Source organism: Aedes aegypti, chromosome 1 (assembly GCF_002204515.2).
Source record: "Aedes aegypti strain LVP_AGWG chromosome 1, AaegL5.0 Primary Assembly, whole genome shotgun sequence".
Taxonomy (NCBI): Eukaryota; Metazoa; Arthropoda; class Insecta; order Diptera; family Culicidae; genus Aedes; species Aedes aegypti.
This window is the reverse complement of record NC_035107.1, coordinates 202,072,049-202,095,821: the sequence shown is the minus strand read 5'-3', so window position 1 is coordinate 202,095,821 and position 23,773 is coordinate 202,072,049. Positions and strand designations below refer to the sequence as shown.

General features: G+C 38.0%; 1 protein-coding gene across 4 annotated transcripts in view; it reads left to right on the top strand.

The window, feature by feature from the left end:
- Window positions 1-2,827: 2,827 nt before the first annotated feature.
- LOC5577529 (tolloid-like protein 1) overlaps window positions 2,828-23,773 on the top strand; it is a 131,884-nt gene continuing 110,938 nt past the window's right edge. Inside the window, exons 1-2 of one of the 4 annotated variants that reach the window (XM_021857259.1) lie at window positions 2,828-3,196; window positions 3,821-4,231. In XM_021857259.1, coding sequence (XP_021712951.1) covers window positions 3,913-4,231 — 319 coding nt within the window. In that variant the 5' untranslated portion in view covers window positions 2,828-3,196; window positions 3,821-3,912. Of the gene's footprint in view, window positions 3,197-3,722; window positions 4,232-23,773 lie in introns of all 4 variants that reach the window. The other 3 variants (XM_021857258.1, XM_021857256.1, XM_021857257.1) reach the window with 3 other exon arrangements.

The window sequence follows — 23,773 nt, the reverse complement described above, 5'->3', positions numbered from 1 at the left end:
GGACATTCGTGTTTTTGATTTATTTGCAGCATAAATATTAATCTGAGCTATTTTGTGTCTTCAGCACTTTTATTGACAAAAACATGCTCTACAACCAGACATGAACATTTTTCGGAACAACATCAACAATAACAGGATAAACAGGAAAATTTATTTAAAAATTCCGAACACATATTCACAAGGCACAAAACATTTGGTATGTAAACATTGTTCGAATTTCTCACATATCAAGGAAAGTTATTGGGAGCGTCACAAAACTATCGAATCGTCATGTTTCATAAAAATTTGTGATAATTTTATGTTATAAAATTGTTGTGTTACAAAAATAATTGATCAAAGGTCTTAATTTTACGACTTTTATTTTATGTTAAAGCGTTGGTTTCTATATTTTACAACAACAAAAAAATTAACCAAGGATTCAGGAAATTTAATAGTCGTCAAATATATATATTTTATAACGTATTGGTAGTAAACTCAAACCATATTCCTTGAAAAATAATTCTCGGTCATTTTAACATGAATCCGTAGTACAAAACAATTTAATTCTTCATCTGCTATAAATGGACTACCATTAAGCCATATCAAAACTATTAAGAACCAAAATAATTACAAATGTAAAATTTGAATTGCCTACGATCTTGCGAAGCATTATTCTTGTACTTCATGCATTACACTTTAAATAAAAATTACTTTTAGTTACAGGATTTATTAAGATCCTTCTACATATCATTAATATATAACATTAAGAATTTTAACAGATGTCAATCATTATTAATCAGACCTTATTAATAGTCGCAGTACTTGGTAATTGCATCATTCGATTGTGTCAACTTAAACAATCAAGCAGTCGTAGCTGACAATTTCATTCAAAAGAAAGTAAAACTGAAATTTCATACTAGAAATTAAACACTACAAAACCATATTTTGCTGAAAAGTGTTATATAGGTATGTGTATTTTTTCGCGCTTTACCATTTTCTTAATTATGTTTATCAACGAAAAACGTTCAACAACGTCAAAATAGACGTTAATCTATAGAATCAGTTCAAAATTTATGCGAAAATAATCATTTTATTATCAAATCGTATTGTTTTCTAAATGTGTCCAAAGTAACTCCATTGTTGTCTTGAAGGACACATATTTTTCGCTATTCAAGCATTTTTTTTATTTCTTGATTGATTTGCTTCATATTGTGCACATTTGTTACGTACATATACAACTAAGATATATGCAAGAATTATCGAAATCCATCCATAATTCTGAGAGCTACAAATCCTCAAAGTTGAAGAATGTGGAAATAATGTCAAAAGAAGCCCCGTTTGACGGTATTGCAATATACAATATGAATGATTTTGCAGTTTAGAACGTATTTAAGAAAAAGGGAGTTTGAAAAAGTGTTTTTTGTGTATGCTGGTCAAAATTTTGTTTTTCTTGTAAAGACCCCTACAGTTCCTAGAAAAAATTTCTGGCTACGCCACCGTATCATATATATATAACAACGAAAAAAGATAATATTTAAGTTGTTTTATCAAAAATAACAATTTATTTCATAGTGATTCGATTATCCGGAGTGAAAAAAAAATCGATACTCCGGATAATCGAGTCCGACCTGTAATACAAATATTTCCTCCAAGGATTATAATCCTATAATTTATTATTAAATCAAGTAAAATCCTACGTTACGAATTTTGACATAAAACATATTTGGCAATGTTCTTAAAAAATACCGCCAATATTTTTGGCGTTATTTTTTTACAGTTCACACCTCAATAATAAAAAAATGTCTCTTCCGAAAAGTTTGTTTGGTATTTCTGCAAGTAGGAAAAAAGTTTCTGCATCAATCTGTTCGGCATAGTATCATGGAACTGCGGAGTTCATAGACCTTCAGTAAAAATAGAATAGTTTAAAGTATTCTGTTAGACACTTTATAGGGAAGTTAAAATGTTTTTTTTTCTTTTAGGCAGGCATCTTTAAAGAAATTTTACAATATTATTTTCGATGGAGTTTTTAAAAAATGCGGGGAGCAACATCGTTTATTTTTAAAGAAACTTTAACAAATACTTAAACAATTCACTCTGCGAGATCTGCGGAAAGCTTCTCTGAAAAATCGCTAAGAACTTTTTTTCCAGTTGAATCCTGTTTAATGCTTATGAAAGTATATGTCTATGTCTCATATTTCTTACACGCCATACAATTTATTTTTGATTTTCATACAAAAAATCTTACCTTGGTGGGAGGGCGGTTGAAAAATCCCGAAAATCGTCTTACGTAATTAATGGACCACCCATGTGAAAATATATTTATCAAGCTGTGTTTCAACATAAACACCAAAAGTATCAAAAACTTTGGTTTAAAATGACGAAAAAAGTTGATGTTTCATACGCCTAATAACGATGAAAGCAACTCCAACACATGCTCCATCCAAACGATCATAACGATAAACAAAAAATTTTGGATTTCTTTTGAGTATGGATCCAGGGTTCAAATAAGTTTCAGTAATAACAGCTAGTATGTTAGAAGAGAGGACGAGCTGTTGGATTTTTTCAAAGAACGAGCATTCCAATCGGCCAATCGTTGCTTCGTCACCGTACCGTCATTTCATAGGAAATAGGTCACTCGCCCCCCTGATACACATCCTAGCTTCTCCCATGCTCACATAGTTCCAAAATTAAACGCTGCTCTGGACAGCTTCCATCAAAGTACCAAGCTGACTCTTCGAACAAAACCAAACAATCCACTCCGTAAAGCATAGAGAGAGCACTATGGAATGAAGCCGTGTCGTAAAATGTTCCCAAGTGCTTCTCCATCAAAGTGTGTGTTTTATTGTTTCAAATTAACTTCTCCCTTAGTCCCGTAGCCCGTATCAGCCATATCAGTCAGTCAGTGATTGGAAATTCGACCGAGTTGTACGGAGAAGATCGTTCAGTGCAAACCTCAAGGCAGTATAGTGAGTGAATCGAGCCGGGAATGCGAAGAAATTACTGAATCAAGCGGTTTTATGAATAATGTGAAGCTATAAATCCCATCAACGTGATACGACCCTCCGAGCGCGCTCTGTATAACTCCGGGCAAGTGCAATGAAGAAGAAATAATCCATCTCGTTGGTGCTGTATTACAGAGTGCATGCTGCAGATCGACTAGCGCTGCCGATAGTGTATAAGTCTAGAGTTTTGCTATGCTGGCAAATATGCTTTGAACGTGAGAAAATTTTAATCAACGACCCACCATAGAGGAACTACGGGCTAGAAATTAATATTTCGCGACAGAAGTCCATAAACCTTATTTCAATAAAGTAATTATAGAGATTTATACGCATTAACCATATGGAATTTCTTCGGTCGTTTGTTTTCGTCAATTTGTTAAAAAAAACTAAAATATGGACTATAGAATGTCAGGTAATAAGTAGCTTCACTGAGAAAGCACATAAATCTGCAGTGTAATCTTTAATTATTTTCAAAATTATGATATGATGTTTTGAGAAGTTTTCAAGAACTTAATACGGCCAAAGTGGTACCAGAAACATAAATGTGTATTTCTCTGAAACGGTTACACCAATTCGCTTTATTTTCCACAACAGACTCTCATCGATGTATTGTTTTGCAAAGCGAATAACCGAGAATGACAAAAAATCTGTACCCTAACACTACTTGAATTATTGCTGGTCCCCCAATAAATTTAGGAATATCTGGAATTTTGTCGTGAAATTTTGATTTCTGACCCATAGTGCAAGGAATTAAACCGTTCCTCATCAGCACCGTTCTGCTTCGTTGCCCGCCAAAGGAAGAGGAGCTCCTATCATCAGCAAAAATTAAATCCCTCCAGATGGAGCAGTGCATGTGAATCACACCAGAGAACAAACCGCTCCGTCTGAAAAATACAAAAAAAAACATCACATTGAAACAAAATCCTTCGCAATGTCATCGAACGGCAAGTTGTTCTTGCCCTTGATGGCTGCCCGCAGGCGAAACAGCAGCAAAAGACTTTCCATTAATCCTTCGTCCTGCGGTTGCCTAGCTTCGCCTCCCAGTAGTGCCATGTCGATCCCGGTTCTTTTGTTTTTGCTACTTCTAATCAGCGAACCCTTGTGCCATGCTTTGGAGCTGAATCAAACGCTAATTACGCGGAAACATCAGCAGCATCAACATCACCAGGCCTACACGATAGACGACCTGATGGCAACGAAGTTTCCGACCAGAATCTCCAACGACATCGATATGGATCCCTGCAAGTCAAGTAAGTGGAAATGCTGATTATTTTTTTTTTTTTGCGGAAAGGTTTCAAAAGCAGGTTTTCTAATGAACGAAACATTTTGTACAGATGATAGCTTGTCATCAGGTCTGAATTATCAGAGAATACATACCCGTGCAAAAAGTTTGAGTACAGCCCCTCAAAATATACACAAGTATTTTGTACATTATTCTGTAAATACGCACCCAAAAGAAACATTTTGCAATTTTAAATCGTAATAGGCTATTTTTCATCACGTCAATCTGTCATGAAACGGCCTACTTTCATGCACTGAATTATGCAGTGTGGTAATAAACATTACGCAATTGAAACCAGTGCTGTAATGATTCATTACTCAACGCTTTCTCATTACGCAACTGTTTTGCAATTTCGTAGAAGACCACTTGATGGTATTAGAAATTATATCGGAATGCATTCACCATTATTTTACAATTTCTGAAAAATTGTTGTGTAATGATTCATTACGCAACTCAAAACAGTTACGTAATGAGAAAGCATTGCGTAATGAATCATTACAGAACTGGTTTCAGTTGCGTAATGACTATGACAATGCAGGAACGTAATTGACAGTGCAGGAAAGTAGGCCGTTTCATGACAGATTGACGTGAAATTGCAGAAAATGTTGTACGCAACTCTTTGCAGAACTCAATTTTTACAGCACTTGTCGTAATTATCCAACTTGGCAAGCCTCGTTGGATAAATGTACGACTCGTGCTGTAAAAATCGAGCTCTGAAACTTGTTGCGTAGCTTATACGAAATGCAATGACTTTATCTTACTTCGCAAGACCCTGAAAAGCTAAAAGTTCTGTATGTGTATGATTTGTTATTTGATTGTGTTAGAGAAATTTTGTATTTACGCGCCCAGTCGGCTTACCGAAACTTACAGGTTGGTGTTTTCGGCAAAGTTATGGAGCAGATCAAGGGCTATCTGACAGTAACAAATTTAATTGGTAATTTATCCGCTAGATGGCATTAGTAACAAATTTCCTTCAATCTGCTCTATCTCGAGATCCTGATTAGCTAGGGGTTGGTGTCTTCGACTAAATTCTGTAGCAGATCAAGGACGCTAGGTGGCGATAGTAACATATTTTCTATATCTCGAGATCCGCATAAGCTTTAAAGTTTGTGTGTTCAGCAGATAAAGGGCAGTCACAAATCTGATTAGAGATTTATCCGTTAATAAAATTTTTTCTTCGATCTTCTGTGTCTTAAGATTCTGAAAACTAGAATGTAAGGGTTTTTAAGAAAATTATTTACCAAATCATAGATTCTACGGCAGTGACAAATCTAATAGAAAAAAATTCATTCACTAGATGGCGCTAGTAACAAATTTCCTTCAACTTCCTACAGTATTGGACAAAACATTTGCAACTTTTTCGATTTGCCATACAAAATTATCAACTTTGGTAAGCTAGATCTCAGTTGTTTATGGACCGATTCGAATGAAATTTTCACAGATCATCAAATATAACTTTTTTTTTATCTTATCACGAGTTTATAAGTAATAATCTCAAATTCTGATAACCCTACACAAAAACTGTCTTCAGTAAACTTGTTCATCTTGTTAAAATCTACAACTTTGAATGAAGCTATTCCTTCAATATTTTTTGTTATATCATTTATAAAAATCGTCAAAAAATTCACTTTAGTCAAACCGTTACTGCTTTTGAACTTGTGATTGGAAAAATTACTCATTAAGTTATGTCCGATGTTACGCCAAAATGTTATTCAAATTGGTCCATAAATAACTAGCTTACCGCTAGAAGGTAGGTGTCTTCTGCAAAGTTGTTCAACACATCAATGGTGATCTGGCAGTGAAACATGCAATTGAGAATATATCCGCTGTTTTATTTTGATATATTGAATAGCAAGAAGACTGACGGTGAAAAATCTAAACAGGAATTTATCCGCTAGGGGGTCTAGGGACAATCTGTCTTCATTTTTTTCTAAATCGAGATCCTGATAAGCTAGAAAGTTAATATCTACGGCAAAGTTTTTCAGCAGGACAAGGTATATCTGGCGGTGAAAAATTTGATTGAGAATTCATCTGCTAGAAGATTGTTATCTACAGTAAATATGGCTAGACTGCGAAAACAATTTAAATAATCATTTGTGATGATTGGTTTTTTTCTTCATTATGCACAACCGGTACTGAGCAGAGTAGTGTTTGAGCCTTCGACCTTGACGCTTGGTCCTGCGGGCGGGCGATGAGGGCAGGATCAAACATGTCGTGCGTCGGTAGTACAGTAGTGAGAAAGTGCTCGGTCCGCTAGTAGTGTTTGATCTATTGATCGTGTCGCTTGCTTCTGCGTGAGCGAATGACGAACACTTCTCGCATAACTTCTGATCTCGCCCTAAAAGCCATTGGTAACTATGTGTGTAGCTCGTTGTTTCTGAGCATTTGAATGGATTTTCATGTTATTTAACAACGCTATGGGAAAGAAAAGATCATTATCTACTTGCCTGTGATGTTGGTTTGGATGCTTATTGTTTCTTGTGCTCAGAAACAACGAGCTACATACGTGGCTACCAATGACTTTTAGGGCGTTATCTCAGAGTATGCGAGACTTGTTCGGCGTGCAATGCGATTATTGAATTATTTCGCGAATTCGGTTAGGCGTGATTATATCATGGATCGCAACACCAAACATTGGTGACTCTCTGTTTTGAAGCCCAGGAAGAACCCCTGATAGAGTCACTAGAGGATGTTCTGGTGGATTCCCTAATTCACATGGGAATGCTTGGAGATATTCCGTGAGAAATTCCTTGAAAAACTCCAGGAGGAATTCCCTTGAGGAATTTCAGGATTCATTCCCTAAAAAAAATCGGGAGGAATCCTTTGATGAAATCCGCGAGGAATCCCTTGAAAAATTCCAGAATTAATCTCTTGAGGAGTTTCGGTAATTAAATCTTTATTAAAAATTTCTGGTAAAATCCCTGAAGGTATTCCTGATAACCCTTGAGAATGTTTGGATATTTTCCGGGAAGAGTTCCATGAGGAATCTCCTAAGAAATTCCGAGATAAATTCCATGATTTCAGGAGGCAACCCTTGATTAATTCCATAAGAAATCACTTGAGGAATTTAGATAGAAATTTCATAATAAATTGCGGGAGAACACCCTTGAAAAATTCTGGAGGAATCTTTTGAAGAGATCCAAAGAAAAATTCCGAGAGTAATTCGTGATAACTAGTTTTATGGAAACCAGAATAACTCTAGAGGAATTCCTGAAGGCTTTAGAAGAGTTTTTGACAGAACAAAAAGGTGTAATGGTTCATGATGGAACCCCAAAAGGGTTTTCATAATGAAATCATGAAAGTATCCTTAATGGAATACATGGAAGAACCTCTATGGAATTCAGGCAGAAACTCCTAATGGAATCTCTAAAAGAACTCCTCATGAAAATCCTAGAGAAACTAATGATGGAATCCTTGGAAGAACTTCTAGTATAATTCCTTAAAAAATCCATACGGAAACTCTTGATAGAATTCCTGTAGTAATTCCTGGTAGAAACTCTGAATGAATTGTTTTATAAATCCCTGAAGGAACTCTTATTAAAATCCCTAGAAGAAATCCTGATGGAATCCTAAGAGGAACTCCTGCTATAATCCCTAGAAGAACTTCTAATGTAATCTCTGAAAGAACTCCTGACGGACTCCCTATAGGAACAATTGATGAAATCCCTGGATTCCTGATAATTTGCCTGATGGAACTCCTTATAAAATATCCCAAGACGAAACCCTGATAAAATTCCTTGAGGAACCCCTGATGTAGAAGTATTTCAGTTGCACTCTGCGAAGAAACTCCTGATGGAATCGCTAGGGAAACTTCTGATGTAATCACTATAGAAACTCTTGATGTAATCTCTGGAAGAATAAGAAAAGATTCCTTGTAGAATCCCTAGAGGAACTCCTTATGATATCCCTAGAAGGAATCCTGATGTAATCTCTTGAAAAACTCTTGATCTAATCTCGAGAGAAATTCCAGGTGGAGTCTCTGAGGAGCTCCTGATAGAATTCTCTGGAGAAATTCCAGGTGGACTCTCTGAAGAAACTTCTGATGGAGTTGCTAGAGAAACTATCGATGAAATCCCTTGGTGAGTTCTATGTGAAATACCTGGAAAAACTTCTGATGGAATCTCTAGATGAATTCTCGCCAAAAATGATGGAATCTCTTGAAGAGCTCCGATCTAATCTATAGAGGAATTCTTGTTGGAATATCTGAAGATGGAATCTGATCTGATGGAATTCCTGGAGAAACTTCTGATGGAATTGCTAAAGGTACTCCGGATGGAATCCCAAGAGAAGTTCCAGGTGGAATCCCTCAAGAAATTTCTGATGGAATCCATGGAGGAACTCCTGATGTAATCCCTAGAAGAACTTCGGATGTAATGCCACGAGGAATTTCTATTGAAATTCCTGCAGTAACTTCCAATGGAATCCTTGGAAGAAGTCCTGATGGATTCCCGGAAGTAATTGTTAATTGAATGCCTATAGGAGCTTCTGACCTTGAATAACTCCTGATGAGGTGTAATCCAGGTGTAATCTCTGGAGGAACTCCTGATGAATTCTCTGATTCCTGATGAAACTTCTGATGGAATTTCTAAAAGAGTTTCTGATGGAATTTTTGAAATATCTCCTCATGGAATCCCTGGAGAAGCTCCTGATAGAATCCCTGGATGAATTGCAGGTGAAATTCTTAAAGGAACTCCTAATGAAATCCCTAGAAGACCTCCTGATAGAATCCTCTGGAAAAATTCCAGGTGGAATCTCTGAAAAACTTCTGATAGAATCCCTAGATAAATCTCTGATGGAAACTCCTGACGAAATCCCTAAAAGAGTTCCATGTGGAATACCTAGAAAAACTTTTGATGGAATCCCTAGAGGTAAAATCCTTGAAGGAACCGTAGAAGAAATCCTGATCCTTTTTTTTGAAGCTCCTGATGTAATCTCTTGAAGAACTCCTGATCTAATCTCGGGAGAAATACAAAGTGGAATCTCTGAAAAAACTTCTGAAGGAATTCCTAAAGCAACTTGTGATGGAAATACTAAAGGAATTCCTGATGGAATTTCTAGAGTAGTTCCAGGTGGAATCCCTCAAGAAACTTCTGATGTTATTCCTGGAGAAATTCTAGAAGGAATCCCTGAAGGAACTCCTGATTTAATCCCTAGAAGAACTTCTGATATAATCCCTGGAGGAACTTCCAATGGAATCCTTGAAAGAACTCCTGATGAAATCCCTGAAGAAATACCTAATTGATGGAAACCCTTGAGGAACTCCTAATGAAATCTCTAGAAGAACTCCTGTGGAAAGACTTAGGGGAACTCCTTATGGAATCCCTAGGGTGGCATCCATTTATATCGTAATGCTAAAATTGAAAATTGTTGATCCCCTACCCCCCTCCGTAACGCTTTTTGTATGAAAAAAATTTAAATTTTGTATGAGCCGTAACGCTTAAGCCTACTCTCCCTCCACCTAGAGCGTTACGTAATATGTAGATGGCGCCTAGTGATATCCCTGGAGGAACTCCTGATTGAATCCTTTGGAGGAATTCCAGGTGGAATCTCTGAAGGAACTCCTGATGGAATCCCTGAAGGAATTGATGGAGTCATTGGAAGTACTCCTTGTATAATCTCTAGGAGATCTCCTGATGGAATCCTTAGAGGATTAGATGGAAATTCCTTATATTGTATTATTCCTAATGGAATCCCCAGAGGAGCTCCTGATAGAATCCTCTGAAGGCATTCCAGGAGAATTCTCTGAAGAAACTTCTGATGGAGTCCATGGAGAGACTTCTGATGGAATTGCTAGAAGTACTCCTGATTAAATCCCTGAAGAAACTTCTGATGGAATCCCTAGAGGAATTCTCGCTGAAATCTCTAAAGCAGGGGTTTTCAGCCGTTTTGCCTGAGCACTTGTTTTGCCTGAGCAGTTGTTGCGTGGAGCACCTGTTATTCATATCCGTTTGGGTTAATTCCAGAGAGTTTTTCGAAGACAAAAGTAAGTAATCGAGTTATTTTTTAGTTAACTCATAAACGGATGGTTGGTGTTTCCTGTAAATTTGCGTAACTTTTGTGAATGATTTCGCTAAGCAAACTAATCGTTATTTCAATTAGATCTCCTAATTATATTCTCAAAAGATGTTTTATTTGATTAAGCAAGCTTTTTTTTATTTCAGAATTAAACTTTGACAATTAGGCATCTAAGGGTTCATGTACAAATTATGTCACGCTCCAGGGAGGAAGGGGTCGGGTGACAAGCCTAACAAATTTTTTTTCATAAAAAGTTTGACAAGACGGAAACCAAATGGAATTATACCTATTTGTTTTTTTTTTGTCAAGTATTTCAAAATTTGTGCGTTGTAATAGAATTGAATCCGTGAAATATTCCTAAGATTAAGGTGAAGATGAATTGAAGCCAAACCTCAAATTTTCAAGAGCACGAATCTGGAGAACCAAACATCCGATTAAGCTGAAAACTAAATCGATTAGTCACTAGCTGGTGATGACCAATCGATTAAGTTTTCAGTTCAAACGGGTGATTGGTTCTCCAGATTTGTGCTCTTGAAAATTTGAGGTTTGGCTACGATTCATCTTCACCTTAAGATTAAAATATTTCAAAGCATTACACAAATTTTCAAAACTGTCGCGGAGCACCTGCCAAAGGCTCTGAGCACAATCTGAAACCCGCTGCTCTATAGAAACTCCTGATGGAATCCCTTAAACAAATCTGATGAAATCTCCACAAGAACTCTTGATGGAATCCCTATAGAAACTTCCAATGGAACTTTTGAGGAACTTCCGATGGAGTTTCAGGAGGAAATCCTGATGAAAGCCTTGAAGGAACACCTGATGTTCATGATAGAATCTTAGATAGATAGATAGAAATTCTCTTGATACAATACCTAGTGAAAATTTTGATTTAGTTCCTGGTGGAATCCTTGCAATAGCTGCTGATGAAAACTTTTGAAGTTCTCCTGATGGAATCCCTGGAAGAAGTTTTTAAGAAATCCCTAGAGGAAATTCTGATGGAAACCCGCGAGTAATTTCAGGTGAACTTCGGGAACCAATTTCTATAGGAATACTTACAGGAATTCCTAGCTAAACCACTTGAAAAAATCTTGATTAAATTTCTGGAGAAACACCTGGTAGAATCAGGTAGGAACTACCTACGAAAACCATAGAGGAAATTTGGTAGAATTTCTAAAGAAACTCTTGCACCCTTACCTTTACCTGAAATTCCTGATAGGAACTCCTGGTACAATTCCTTATTAAACTTTTGATGGAATCACAAGCAGAACTGCAGGTGGATTTTCTAAAGAAATAGGATAAGGATTGTAGGAAAACGTTAGTGAAATACATAGAAACAGGTCAAAACCGCACATTTGCTAGGACACCATGGCGGCGACGCTGCATAATTTCACGCATTTTGACTTGCCACCCATCTGCATCGGCAGTACATGAGACGTCGAAGCTTCAATTTGACATGCTGACGTCGATGTTCGTGCAACATTCCCACCGTCGAATCGGTTTCACAAACTGTCAAATTGATTTGTCAAGCAGCATCATACACGGTCAAACATAGCACCAACATGGGGGCGGAGTCAATGTTGATCAAGCAGTCTGAGTCGTCTGTGGGCTGCATAAAGATCCTATTGTTAAAGCTGCTATGGAGGCCATATTTCAAAACAAAATATCAAACGTTACACAACATTACCAATACGGCAGAGTTTTTCATGGGACGAAAAATAGTAGACTCATAAAAAACTTCAAGATTTCAATTAAAAAAAATAAGAACCCGATTTCCAATGATTCATTTGTCTGCCCAGTAGCTTCAACTCAAGAGTCGTTTAGGGCAAAGGAAGACTTCAAGATTTCAATAAAAAAAAATAAGAACCCGATTTCCAACGATTCATTTATCTGCCCAGTAGCTTCAACTCAAGAGTCGTTTATGCCGTTTATGCCGTTTATGTCGTTTATGTGGTCTTTCCCATTCTGCCCCAAAACTTCAGAAAATCCTATGCACAGGGGTTCAAGTCTGAGAAAATTGAGAGTATCTCTAAATTATCGCTCTCTGTAACAATCATGACCCGCATCACATTATGAGAATCTGTTTATCGTTTACTGCTACAGCTCTAGTTATAAAGGGGTATAACAGTACATGATAAAACCTATCTGAACAAACTCCAAACCTGGGGACACTATTGCTATCGGATATTCGGGGATTGTTTATCGTGCCGGGAAAATAAAACATCTACCACCAATGGTATTTAAACAAGCGAGAAAAATGGATTGTATCATCTCTCTCTCTCTTTGGGGCTCTACATTTCCGATTATGGACCATGGGATGTTTTTCTTCGCTTGCTTTGATCGTGCTTAAGAAATGAGAACAAATTCTGCAATGGACCTGTGCACGAGTTCACGAATTTGACGTTTGAGCGGTGCCGAATTCACTTGTCGCCATGGTCACGTAAATAACACGGCACCGCTTAAACGTCAAATAGTGAACTCGTGCATGGCCCATGCCTGCTATTGATTTATGAATCTTGTTTTCCTCTCTGAAAGTCAAAGTCGGCTTTTTATGCTTTTCCAAATTTTAAATAATTTCCAAAAAAGCTTAGAGCCAGGAATAAATTGTGACATTTTAATTTGATTTTTTTTTATTTCTCAATTCAGAAAAGCATTTTTAAAATTAATTTTGCAGAGCCTTAGTTTCACGTGATATGTTCCTATTTGTAGGAGTAATAATTAATGATCTGTATCCTCCAGAACAACCAAGCAGCATGTGTTATCTTCAGCAAATTATGGTCCCAAATCCAAAAACACATAACAACCTGCGACTATTAAACTGCGAACCATATATTTACCATGGACCTGCTGAACGTTCCCAGATTGTGTTTCCATGTTAATGCAAGCCACATCTGGTTCTGTTCATTATAACGAACCGCAAATGTGAATCAGCCATGGGCATCCGTTGCCCTATGTTGAACCGCTGCTGGCTACTGGTAACAAGTGCTTGGGATTTTTATTTCTTCTCCCGAACTTCCAAACGCTCTCTCCGTGTGGCGTACACCGTTTTGATTCATATTACGGACACTTAAGGCCTAAGTGTAGTATAACTCATCACTAAGCATATTATATAAATCATTTTGTATGATTTCTCAGCTTAATCGAACACCCTAGCTTTCGAATGATATATGACGATTTTAATTTCATAACACGAATAATTTTAAATAAATAGAACTACAACTGCAAAAATTGAAACATTTCATCGGCAATGTTTTCCATACAAAATCGAGTGTCCGGAATATGAACCAGGACGGTATGTAGGTTTTATCAAATCCCAGACTATCCAAACTGATGTAGCAGCAAGCCTACTCCACTCCACACATGTAGCCACAATAAATTATTTAGGCCGAACATGCATAGATTTAATTTGTTGCCGATACACGGGCTGCAACTTGCATGGCTTTGTACCTTGCTCGGTTTCATATGCAGTACACATGCTTAGCAGAAATTTAAGACTCCAAAGGGGATGAAAACTGCCCCACGGTTCCACCACCGGATGTTGCATTGTTCGACATGAACACCTTTCATAATTCATTACGATAATTAAATTCTTAATTTGCAGTTGTTGCATTCAGTGAAGAGGAGGTGGGAATCTATGAGGTCAAATAACAGCAAATTTTGAATCTACGCTTTTGGAATAGAAATACACTAAAACCTTAATTTATATAAAATCCATAAATTAAATCAATTTAGATTATATAACGCAAATTGAATTTGTATTCATTTAGAGTAACATTCTATCTTCTATCTTCTATCTTCTATCTTCTATCTTCTATCTTCTATCTTCTATCTTCTATCTTCTATCTTCTATCTTCTATCTTCTATCTTCTATCTTCTATCTTCTTATCTTCTATCTTCTATCTTCTATCTTCTATCTTTCTATCTTCTATCTTCTATCTTCTATCTTCTATCTTCTATCTTCTATCTTCTATCTTCTATCTTCTATCTTCTATCTTCTATCTTCTATCTTCTATCTTCTATCTCTCTATCTTCTATCTTCTATCTTCTATCTTCTATCTTCTATCTTCTATCTTCTATCTTCTATCTTCTATCTTCTATCTTCTATCTTCTATCTTCTATCTTCTATCTTCTATCTTCTATCTTCTATCTTCTATCTTCTATCTTCTATCTTCTATCTTCTATCTTCTATCTTCTATCTTCTATCTTCTATCTTCTATCTTCTATCTTCTATCTTCTATCTTCTATCTTCTATCTTCTATCTTCTATCTTTATCTTCTATCTTCTATCTTCTATCTTCTCCCATAAATATCTATTTACCTACCCCCGATTCATTACGTAAGCGAATGTTTCAGTGTATTCAACATTCCGTATGAATTTGACTCCACCTCAGTAAAGATATTTCCACGAACTTACCTTAACTCAATTTCAATTCCAAGCATGAATGTGCCGCTATCGGAATTCTAATTTCCATTCCTTCAAGCAAAATAATTTCTCGCAACAGGCTCGGAGCGAACAGTTTCTGTCGAAAACATAAGCCTTATTCCGCTTACACTGGCACTCAATACGAGCATACGAGAACTGCGTGCGAAATTTATCTGCTTGACTTGGTCACATATCAGATTTGTTTTGCATTCGTTTCATCTCACTGTGCGCTCCTAATCGCTATTTATTCGTGTGTAATCTTATCTGCAAGCCGTGTCGTGACCCTTGCTCTTCTAGCAGTGGTTTTGATCCTTTCTATGACGTGTCCTTGGTTGGTGATGGTGTACCTTGCATGTCTTCCCATGACGCCAGATGTAGGCACCGTCGTAGTCGTCGTTCATCCCCAGACTTCCCACATCCCGTATCGCACGACTATCGCAAATGACTTTTTGCGCACACATGGTTGCATCGTAAAATGATAAATCACTTTGAAGCCATTTCATCGCCCCGTAATTTCTATCATGGAATCAACGCCACGAAGCTGTTCTGAAGAGCCCTAAGGGATGTGTATACATAGTTATCGCACAGGTGTCCTTTCTTGTTATAGGAAATAGAAATATGCATGGGTAGCACAGATATACGGGTCACGGAGGAAGGATATTGCTTCCGCTGTTGTGGTATTGTTGGTTTGGGATCGTCATTAAACACAAGGATATATTTTTGAGAATACCAGACCTTGCGACATTTATTGGTTTGTAACAATAGCACCAGGTATCAGGCCACCCTTGAAGATGGCTCAGTAATGTACAATTTTGCTTGAAGACACGACTCCAAACTATTCCAATATTGCTTGTGCTGAGTTGCCGCCCAATAATTTTTCTGAAGCTTTACCCATCACTTCGGAATCGGAATAGCTGGCTCAGGGCCAATGAAGTCCTGCGATGCTCCATTACGAGCTACCTCATCAGCCAATTAATTTCCAACGATGGAAGAATGGCCAGGTATAGATACAAAGTTTATAGAGTTAACTCAATTCAGTTCCTCAATTTAAGTTCGACATGCGATAACAACCCACGACCTTGAGTCGACCGAAGCATTAGCTTTTATGGCAGCCTGACTTTTTGAACAGTAGTACATGACTTTTCCCATTTTTGCGAAAAAGGTACACGTCTTCTCAGTGAGAATCGAACTCACGACTCCCTGATCTCTAGATAGGGCGCGTTACCCCTACGCCATGAGAGGACTCATGACCGTAGAAGTTAACCTGAATTCGATTTCAGCTCAATAATCACGTGGTACTTTTTCGCCAATTGCACCTCTTTAGGAAGAATAAGATGCCCATCCAAACACAACGCTTTCTATGTATACCCGACTAGAGGCTTGTAACAAAAATATAATAAAATTTCATCAGAATATGATATGCATATCATATTATGATATAATTTTGTTAGGCGCCGTTATCCATAAAACATAATAAAGCAGAAACATAACATAATGTGTTTTATTTCCCTTTAAGATATTTTTTTGTTCATTTTTAACAACTTTATAACAAAATAAAAAGAAAGTTATGCATTTCAATAACATACAATATTATCGTATATCGAAAAGTATTATAATGTTGATACTCTGTATCAAACATTATAACTAGGTTTGATATGTTTTTGATAGAATTAAAACACATTTTGTTATGTTTATGTTACTATTCATACACTTTTTGTTATAATTTTAGTTATTTTAACAACATCCTGCATCAAGTTTGTAACAACCTATGTTTGAAAAAAACTTATAACATAATAACATATGCTGATATAATTTTGTTATGTACCATTAGTCGGGTATCCAATGCCTAGTCCGAGAGCGCATATAAGTTACGGGTTTTGCCAAGGCTAGTAGAAAACATGCAGACTTACCGGAATCTCATCCCAGGGTCTGCCTAGCCTACAGCTTCTGATTTACGGCGGCCCAAAGCCGTCGGATGCTGGACGCCTGGTTCACCCTTGCCCTATATAGAGGGCTTCTCTTCAGCGGATTTGGGGGTTAACCGCCACACACTTCAAACGCGCGAATTGCTGGATCCCAATTTTAGGTGGTTTGGGATTTGATTCAATTTTCGTTTAGACCCACTTAGCACACACACTTGAGGTTTCGACGGCCTTGGTGGGTACCGTCACTGGCGGGGTTCACGTGGTCACCGGTATTGACCTTTTCACTGGGCACTTCAACGACCGGGTTTTCACGGGTCTCGCGATTAACAAATATTATTTAAATTAGCTTTTATAACACTTTCCAACTTTCACTGTCTAGCGAAATGGTTACGGCTAGCACAGTGCCACTAAGTTTTTAAGGGGTTACACTTAGCGTTGGGCACATTTGTCAAGAACATCGATGTTACTGAATCGATTTACATTTGAACTGCCGAATCGATTCACCGATTTAATCGAATCCTATGAATCGATGTTTTCGAATCGATTCGAATAGGATGAAAATTGATATTTATGAAGCTTGAAATGAAACAAAATGCATTTGTATTCGATTTCAACATCTTTCAATCAATTTAGTTTCGAAAATCAATCGAACAGATTTGCTACTTCAAGATATGTTCAAAATATGGTTTCTTTTCCACAAACTCATTAAGAAATATTTAACGATTTCAACAAAATTAATCAAATCAAAGAATCGAATGAAGAGAATCGATTCACCCGATTTTATGTGCTCAAAACATCGATTCAAAATATCGATTAATCGGAAAGCAAACATCGATTTTCGGAACATCGATTCAAAATCGCCCAACGCTAGTTACACTTTCACTTCGGCGGGGATACTTTATTTCGCGGATCGTACCGACTACAACTTGCTTCAACAAGCGCCAAGCTCAAAGAGAGCGAGCCTTGGTTGGGCAATCCGAGTCGGAAATACGACTCGTCTAAATTTTTGTGCTCGTTTTTTTCCATTCTTGCCGCGAGTGGGAAGTTTGCGTTTTTCCGACGGCGTGCCGCGGGGGAAGTTTGCGTTTTTCCGACGGCGTGTCGATGGGCAAGTTTTATAAAATAAATGAGCTCCTATTTTCATTTTAATCATTTATGTGTTTTAATGTTTATTTATAAATTTTAGTTAATTTTTTTATGGGACATTCTCAAATGTAACACGCATTATTTTTTAGGTATTGAAATAGCACACTACACTAGCCAGCAACTGGTCGTTTTAGAACGTCGCGACCCATTGGAAGCCCACACAATAGAAACCTCAGCCAGCACAGTTGCTGGCTAGTGGGGAAATTGCTAAAGGAAGCCCTGGAGGCATCTCAGGAGGAATGCCCGAGGAAATTCCTGGAGTAATCCTTGAAGGAATCCCTAAAAGAATCCTGAAAAGGATCGGTATTCCTTAAGGAATTCCAGGAGAAATTCCTCAAAAAAAATTGAGAAATTATTTCTGGTAAAATCCCTAGAGAAATTAATGGTGGAATCCCTGGGTAAACTGCTGTTCGAGCGATCCCTGAAGTAGTGTATGGAGCCCTGAAGAGGACTCCCTGGGGATATCTCTGCATGTTTTTCTTAGTGGAATTCATGGAGGAATTTCTGATGAAATATATTGATTACTAGTTGAAAAGATTGTTCTAGTGCAACCCCTGGAGACATGCTTGGAGACATCTCTGCATGGATAAGTGCGCATCGTACCTTCGTGCTGTTCGTACACGAGTTCTCTCTGCTCTTGGAAGTTTTTTTATTTAAACTACCTAAAGCAATAAAACAGTACTTTTCAGTGCTAAAATTAAAAACGGTACCTTTATGTGCAACTAAAACAGTACTTTTCAGTATTATTTTTTCTACTATTGATCCCTTTACGATCCTTGTTTGGACCCGTGCCTTTGATTTTTCGTTGGACCCGTTGGCGAAAGCTAGCGGTGGTAATCCTTCTTGGACACCGTCTTGGAAAAAAAAACCTCTCGAATGTCACGTCTTTTTATTCACTAAACATGGTTGCAACAATGAACAAAAGGAAGGGACAATCTCTGAATTCACTACTTCCTTCCAAAAAAGTGGGATTTAAAACTTTCACTAAACGTGGCAAGAATGGAAGAAAGGACGTTTCTCCGGAATGCGAACTTTCTTCCAAAGGTGAAATTAATTATACTGATAATTGTATCGAAATGAGCAATCAGTTCGATGCTCTAGACAAATTTTCCAAACACCAAATCGAAGCAGCTTCTAGCCCAGGCTATTTTGATTCAATTGAGGAAGCAAAGAGTGCCGCCTATCGTGGTCAGTTGTTCCGAATTTGGGGGATTTAGACAGGAGATCTTGAACTCCATTAGGGGAATCAAGATATCCTTCCAAATCGCCAAGAAAAGAGACTGTCGTGTTTTGCCGGAAACTCTTAAAGATCGCGAACTTCTTCTCAAACATCTTGAAGAGAAGAAGCACACATTTTTTACTTATGACGACAAAACTGTACGTTTGTTCAAAGTTACCTTGAAAGGTCTCTCAAGTGAATATAAGTCACCTGAAGAGATCAAAAATGGAATAAATGATTTACTCTGATTTTCCCCAGTCCAAGTAATCATTATGAAAAAGAGAACCTAATCAGGCATTGTTTGGAAAGGGCTTTCTCAAGAATATTATTTACTTCACTTTAACAAAAAAAGAACTAAATAATATTAAAGCTTTAGAAAAAGCAAAACTTATGTTCGATGTCCATGTGACGTGGGAACATTTCCAGAAACCTGGAGGAAATTACCAGAACCCCACTCAGTGCCGTCGGTGCCAAAAGTGGGGTCATGGTACAAAAAATTGTCGCATGGATTCTAAATGCATGATTTGCGGAGGTTCTTCTCACGCCAAGGACGTCTGTCCAGTGAAGGAAGAAACCGATAAGTTCTTATGCGCCAATTGCAAGGGATATCATAAGTCAAATTTTTGGTCTTGCCCTTCGCGCAAGAAAGTCATTGAGGTTCGGGCCAGGCAGATGAAAGATAATATCCGTTACGATAACAGTCGTTTCCGGAATTTCCCTGGTATAGTATCGAACAATACTCATTTTTCAGTTAACGATCGCTTGATTAGGAATCATACCCATCAGGAAGATCATAATCATGCTCATTCACAAACTAATTTTAATCCGTCGGGTAGCCGTTCGAATCTTCCAATTTCGAATGTATCTACCCACGGTAAATCCTTTGCCGATATCGTAGCAGGTAATTTGAACTCCTCCCCTATTCGTACTATGAGTACCCATTCTACTTATTTCAAATCAAATGGAAAAAAACCCTACCGCCACAGGTAACTCCTACTCCGCTTCTTCGTCTACCGAAAATTCTAATGAGAAATCATTAGATAATGTACCCACTTCAAGTGATATGTCTGCCTCAGTTTTTAATTTACTAACTGAACAATTGAATCTAATGATTGATGCAATGTTCAAAGCCACCACTATGACTGAAGCAGTCCAAGTTAGTGTAAAATTTACAAATCAAATTTTTATTGGATTAAGTTTTTCTAATGAATCCAAATAATAATTTAAATATTTTAAATTGGAATGCTCGTTCTTTGAATGGCAAAGAGGACGAGCTGTTTAATTTTCTTACAGTTAATAACGTGCATATAGCAGTTATTACCGGAACGTGTTAAAAACCTGGATCTAAACTCAAAAAAAGATCCTAACTTTTTTGTTTATCGTAATGATCGACTTGATGGGGCATGTGGGGGAGTTGCAATCATCATTCATAGGCGTATAAAACATCAACTGTTTTCGTCATTTGAAACTAAAGTTTTTGAAACTTTAGGTGTTTCTGTTGAAACACAGTCTGGTAAATATACTTTCATAGCTACCAATTTGCCTTTTCTATGCTCTGGACAGCAAGTTAATTTGCTCCAAACTGACTTGCGAAAATTGACTCGTAATAAGTCAAAATTTTTTGTCATTGGTGACTTTAATACCAAACATCGGTCATGGAATAATTCTCAAAGTAATTCCAACGGCAGAATTTGATTTGGTGAATGCACTTTAGGATATTTCTCAATTCAATACCCTGATAGCCCTACATGTTTTTCCTCATCTAGAAATCCATCTACGATTGACTTGGTCTTAACTGACTCTAGTCATCTTTGTAGCCAATTAGTTACCCATGCTGATTTTGATTCAGATCATGTCCCTGTTACCTTTCAAATACCTCATGAAGCGATTCTCAATCCTATCAGCTCCACTTTCAATTATTTTCGAGCCGACTGGAATATATATGAAACGTATATTAACTCTAATCTAGATGTTAACATTTCATTACAAACTAAACTTGATAATGACAATGCTCTTGAAACTTTAACAAATTCCATTGTTGAAGCCAGGAACATTGCAATTCCAAAATGTGAAGTAAAATTTGAATCCGTGATTATAGACGATGATCTTAAACTCTTGATCCGTCTTAAAAACGTGAGGAGAAGGCAATTTCAACGCACTCGCGATCCTGTTATGATATGGCAGGATTTGCAGAAAGAAATCAAGAAACTTTTTGCACAATTAAGAAACTGAAAATGAGATTTCTCAATTGGACCCTGGCTCTAAGCCCTCTTGGAAATTATCTAAAATCTTGAAAAAACCTCAGAAGCCAATACCGGCATTGAAAGAGGAAAACAAATTATTACTAACTAATTGCAAAAAGCTCAAAAACTTGCTAAGCAGTTTGAAAGTGCGCACAATTTTAATTTAGGACTTACTAGTCCAATTGAAAATCAAGTTACTCAGGACTTCGAAAATACTCTAAATCAAGAGAACGTTTTCGAAAATGCCTGGGAGACTGATTTGGAAGAAGTGAGAACTATTATCAATAAATTCAAAAATATGAAAGCTCCTGGCGATGATGGAATTTTCTACATCCTCATCAAGAAACCATTCCAGAAAGTAGCTTATCATTCTTAGTTGATATATTTAACAAATGTTTTCAATTAGCATATTTTCCTGACAAATGGGAAAATGCTAAGGTTGTACCAATTTTAAAACCAGACAAAAATCCTGCAGAAGCTTCTAGCTATCGTCCAATCGTGCTTTCCTCCATCAGTAAACTTTTTGAAAAGGTTATTTTATAAACAGTGAAAATCTAACCACTTTTTGTGACGCGAGCGATTTATCGTTTTTCGAAATTGTACCCCAGTATGTTGCCGTAAGACGTTATCCAACGTCAAAAATAAAAAAAAATGTAGCAACTGTCACAGACTGCAACAGTACCAAGCCATTCGGGTGATTTATGTTTAGCATAAAATTGATAATTACTTTCATATTTCTGGTAATGCAGCCTTTAACAATCTAATTATAATCTATTGGATCATTGATCATCCCTTCAATCGCAGATATAGCACAGAAAATGGGAAATATTCGCCCCTGTTTCTTGATCAGAATGAGAGTGGGTCAGCGAATGTTACAAGTGTTGACACACAGTGATCGGCGCCAAACAGTGGGTGGTGTGCATGTCTTGCTTTCGTTCATGGTTCGTTATCTTCGACGAACGATAAAGGTCATGCTTACTTACTTTACTTTTACTTTTGCTGGCTCTCCGTCCTTCAAGACATGACCTGCGCCACAATGGTTCGCCAACTAACTCGGTCCATGGCTGCTATCCTCCGATTTCTCTATCGCCCCACACTTCCAAGATCCTGCTCCACTTGGTCAAACCACCTAGCTCGTTGCGCTCCCCTTCGTCTTGTACCGGCCGGATTTGAGGTGAACACCATTTTTGCGGGATTGTTGTCCGGTATTCTCACAACATGTCCCGCCCATCGTACTCTTCCAGCTTTGGCGACTTTCTGGATACTGGGTTCACCGTAGATTTGCGCAAGCTCGTGGTTCATTCTTCTCCTCCATACGCCGTTCTCACATACTCCGCCGAAGATCGTCCTAAGCACACGTCGTTCAAAAACTCCTAGCGCTTGCAGGTCTTCTTCGAGTATTGTCCCCGTCTCATGCCCGTAGAGGACTACCGGTCTTATCAGCGTCTTGTACATGGTACACTTAGTACGGAAGTGAAGCTTACCAGACCGCAAGGTCTTGTGGAGTCCGTAGTACGCACGACTTCCGGCAATGATACGTCTTCGAATTTCTCTGCTGCAGTTGTTATCCGACGTTATCAATGATCCGAGGTAGACAAATTCGTCCACCACCTCGAACTCATCCCCGTCGATCATCACGCGTATGCCAATGCGAGCTCTATCGCGCTCGGTTCCTCCAGCCAGTAGACAACGTATTTACCTTCAATCCAACCCGATCTGCTTCACGTTTCAGCCTGGTATACTGTTCAGAAACCACCTGGAACGTTCTTCCGACAATGTCCACGTCGTCAGCAAAGCAGATGAACTGGCTGGATTTATTGAAGATCGTGCCCCGCATCTTGAAGCCCGCCCGTTTCATAACACCTTCTAGCGCAATATTGAACAGGAGGCAGGAAAATCCATCGCCTTGTCGAAGTCTTTTGCGTGTTTCAAACGGGTCCGATAATGCACCTGATATCTTCACACAGCACTGTACACTATCCATCGTTGCTTTGATCAGTCTAGTCAGTTTCCCGGGAAAACCATTCTCTTCCATAATCTTCCATAGTTCTTCGCGATCGATGGTATCATAGGCCGCTTTGAAATCGATGAATACGTGGTGCGTAGGGACTTGATGTTCGCGACATTTTTGGAGGATCTGTCGCAACATAAAGATTTGGTCTGTTGTCGATCGCCCGTCCACAAAACCGGCTTGATAACTTCCCACAAATCAGCTTGCCAATGGCGATAGACGGCGGATGATGATCTGGGAAAGCACTTTATAGGCTGCGTTACTACTTATTTGGCTTAACATCAATTATCTTGATAAAGCCTCGCCAACAATGATTCGCCAATTCACTCGGTTCATGGCCACTTCTCTCCATCCTCGACTGTGACCCACGCTCTCCAGGTCCTGGTGCACCTGGTCAATCCACCTAGCTCGCTGCGCTCCACGCCGAGCTCGTGGTTCATCATTCGCCGCCACACGCCATTCTCCTGTACGCCGCCGAAGATCGTCCTTAGCACTCGGCGTTCGAAAACCCCAAGAGCTTGCAAGTCCTCCT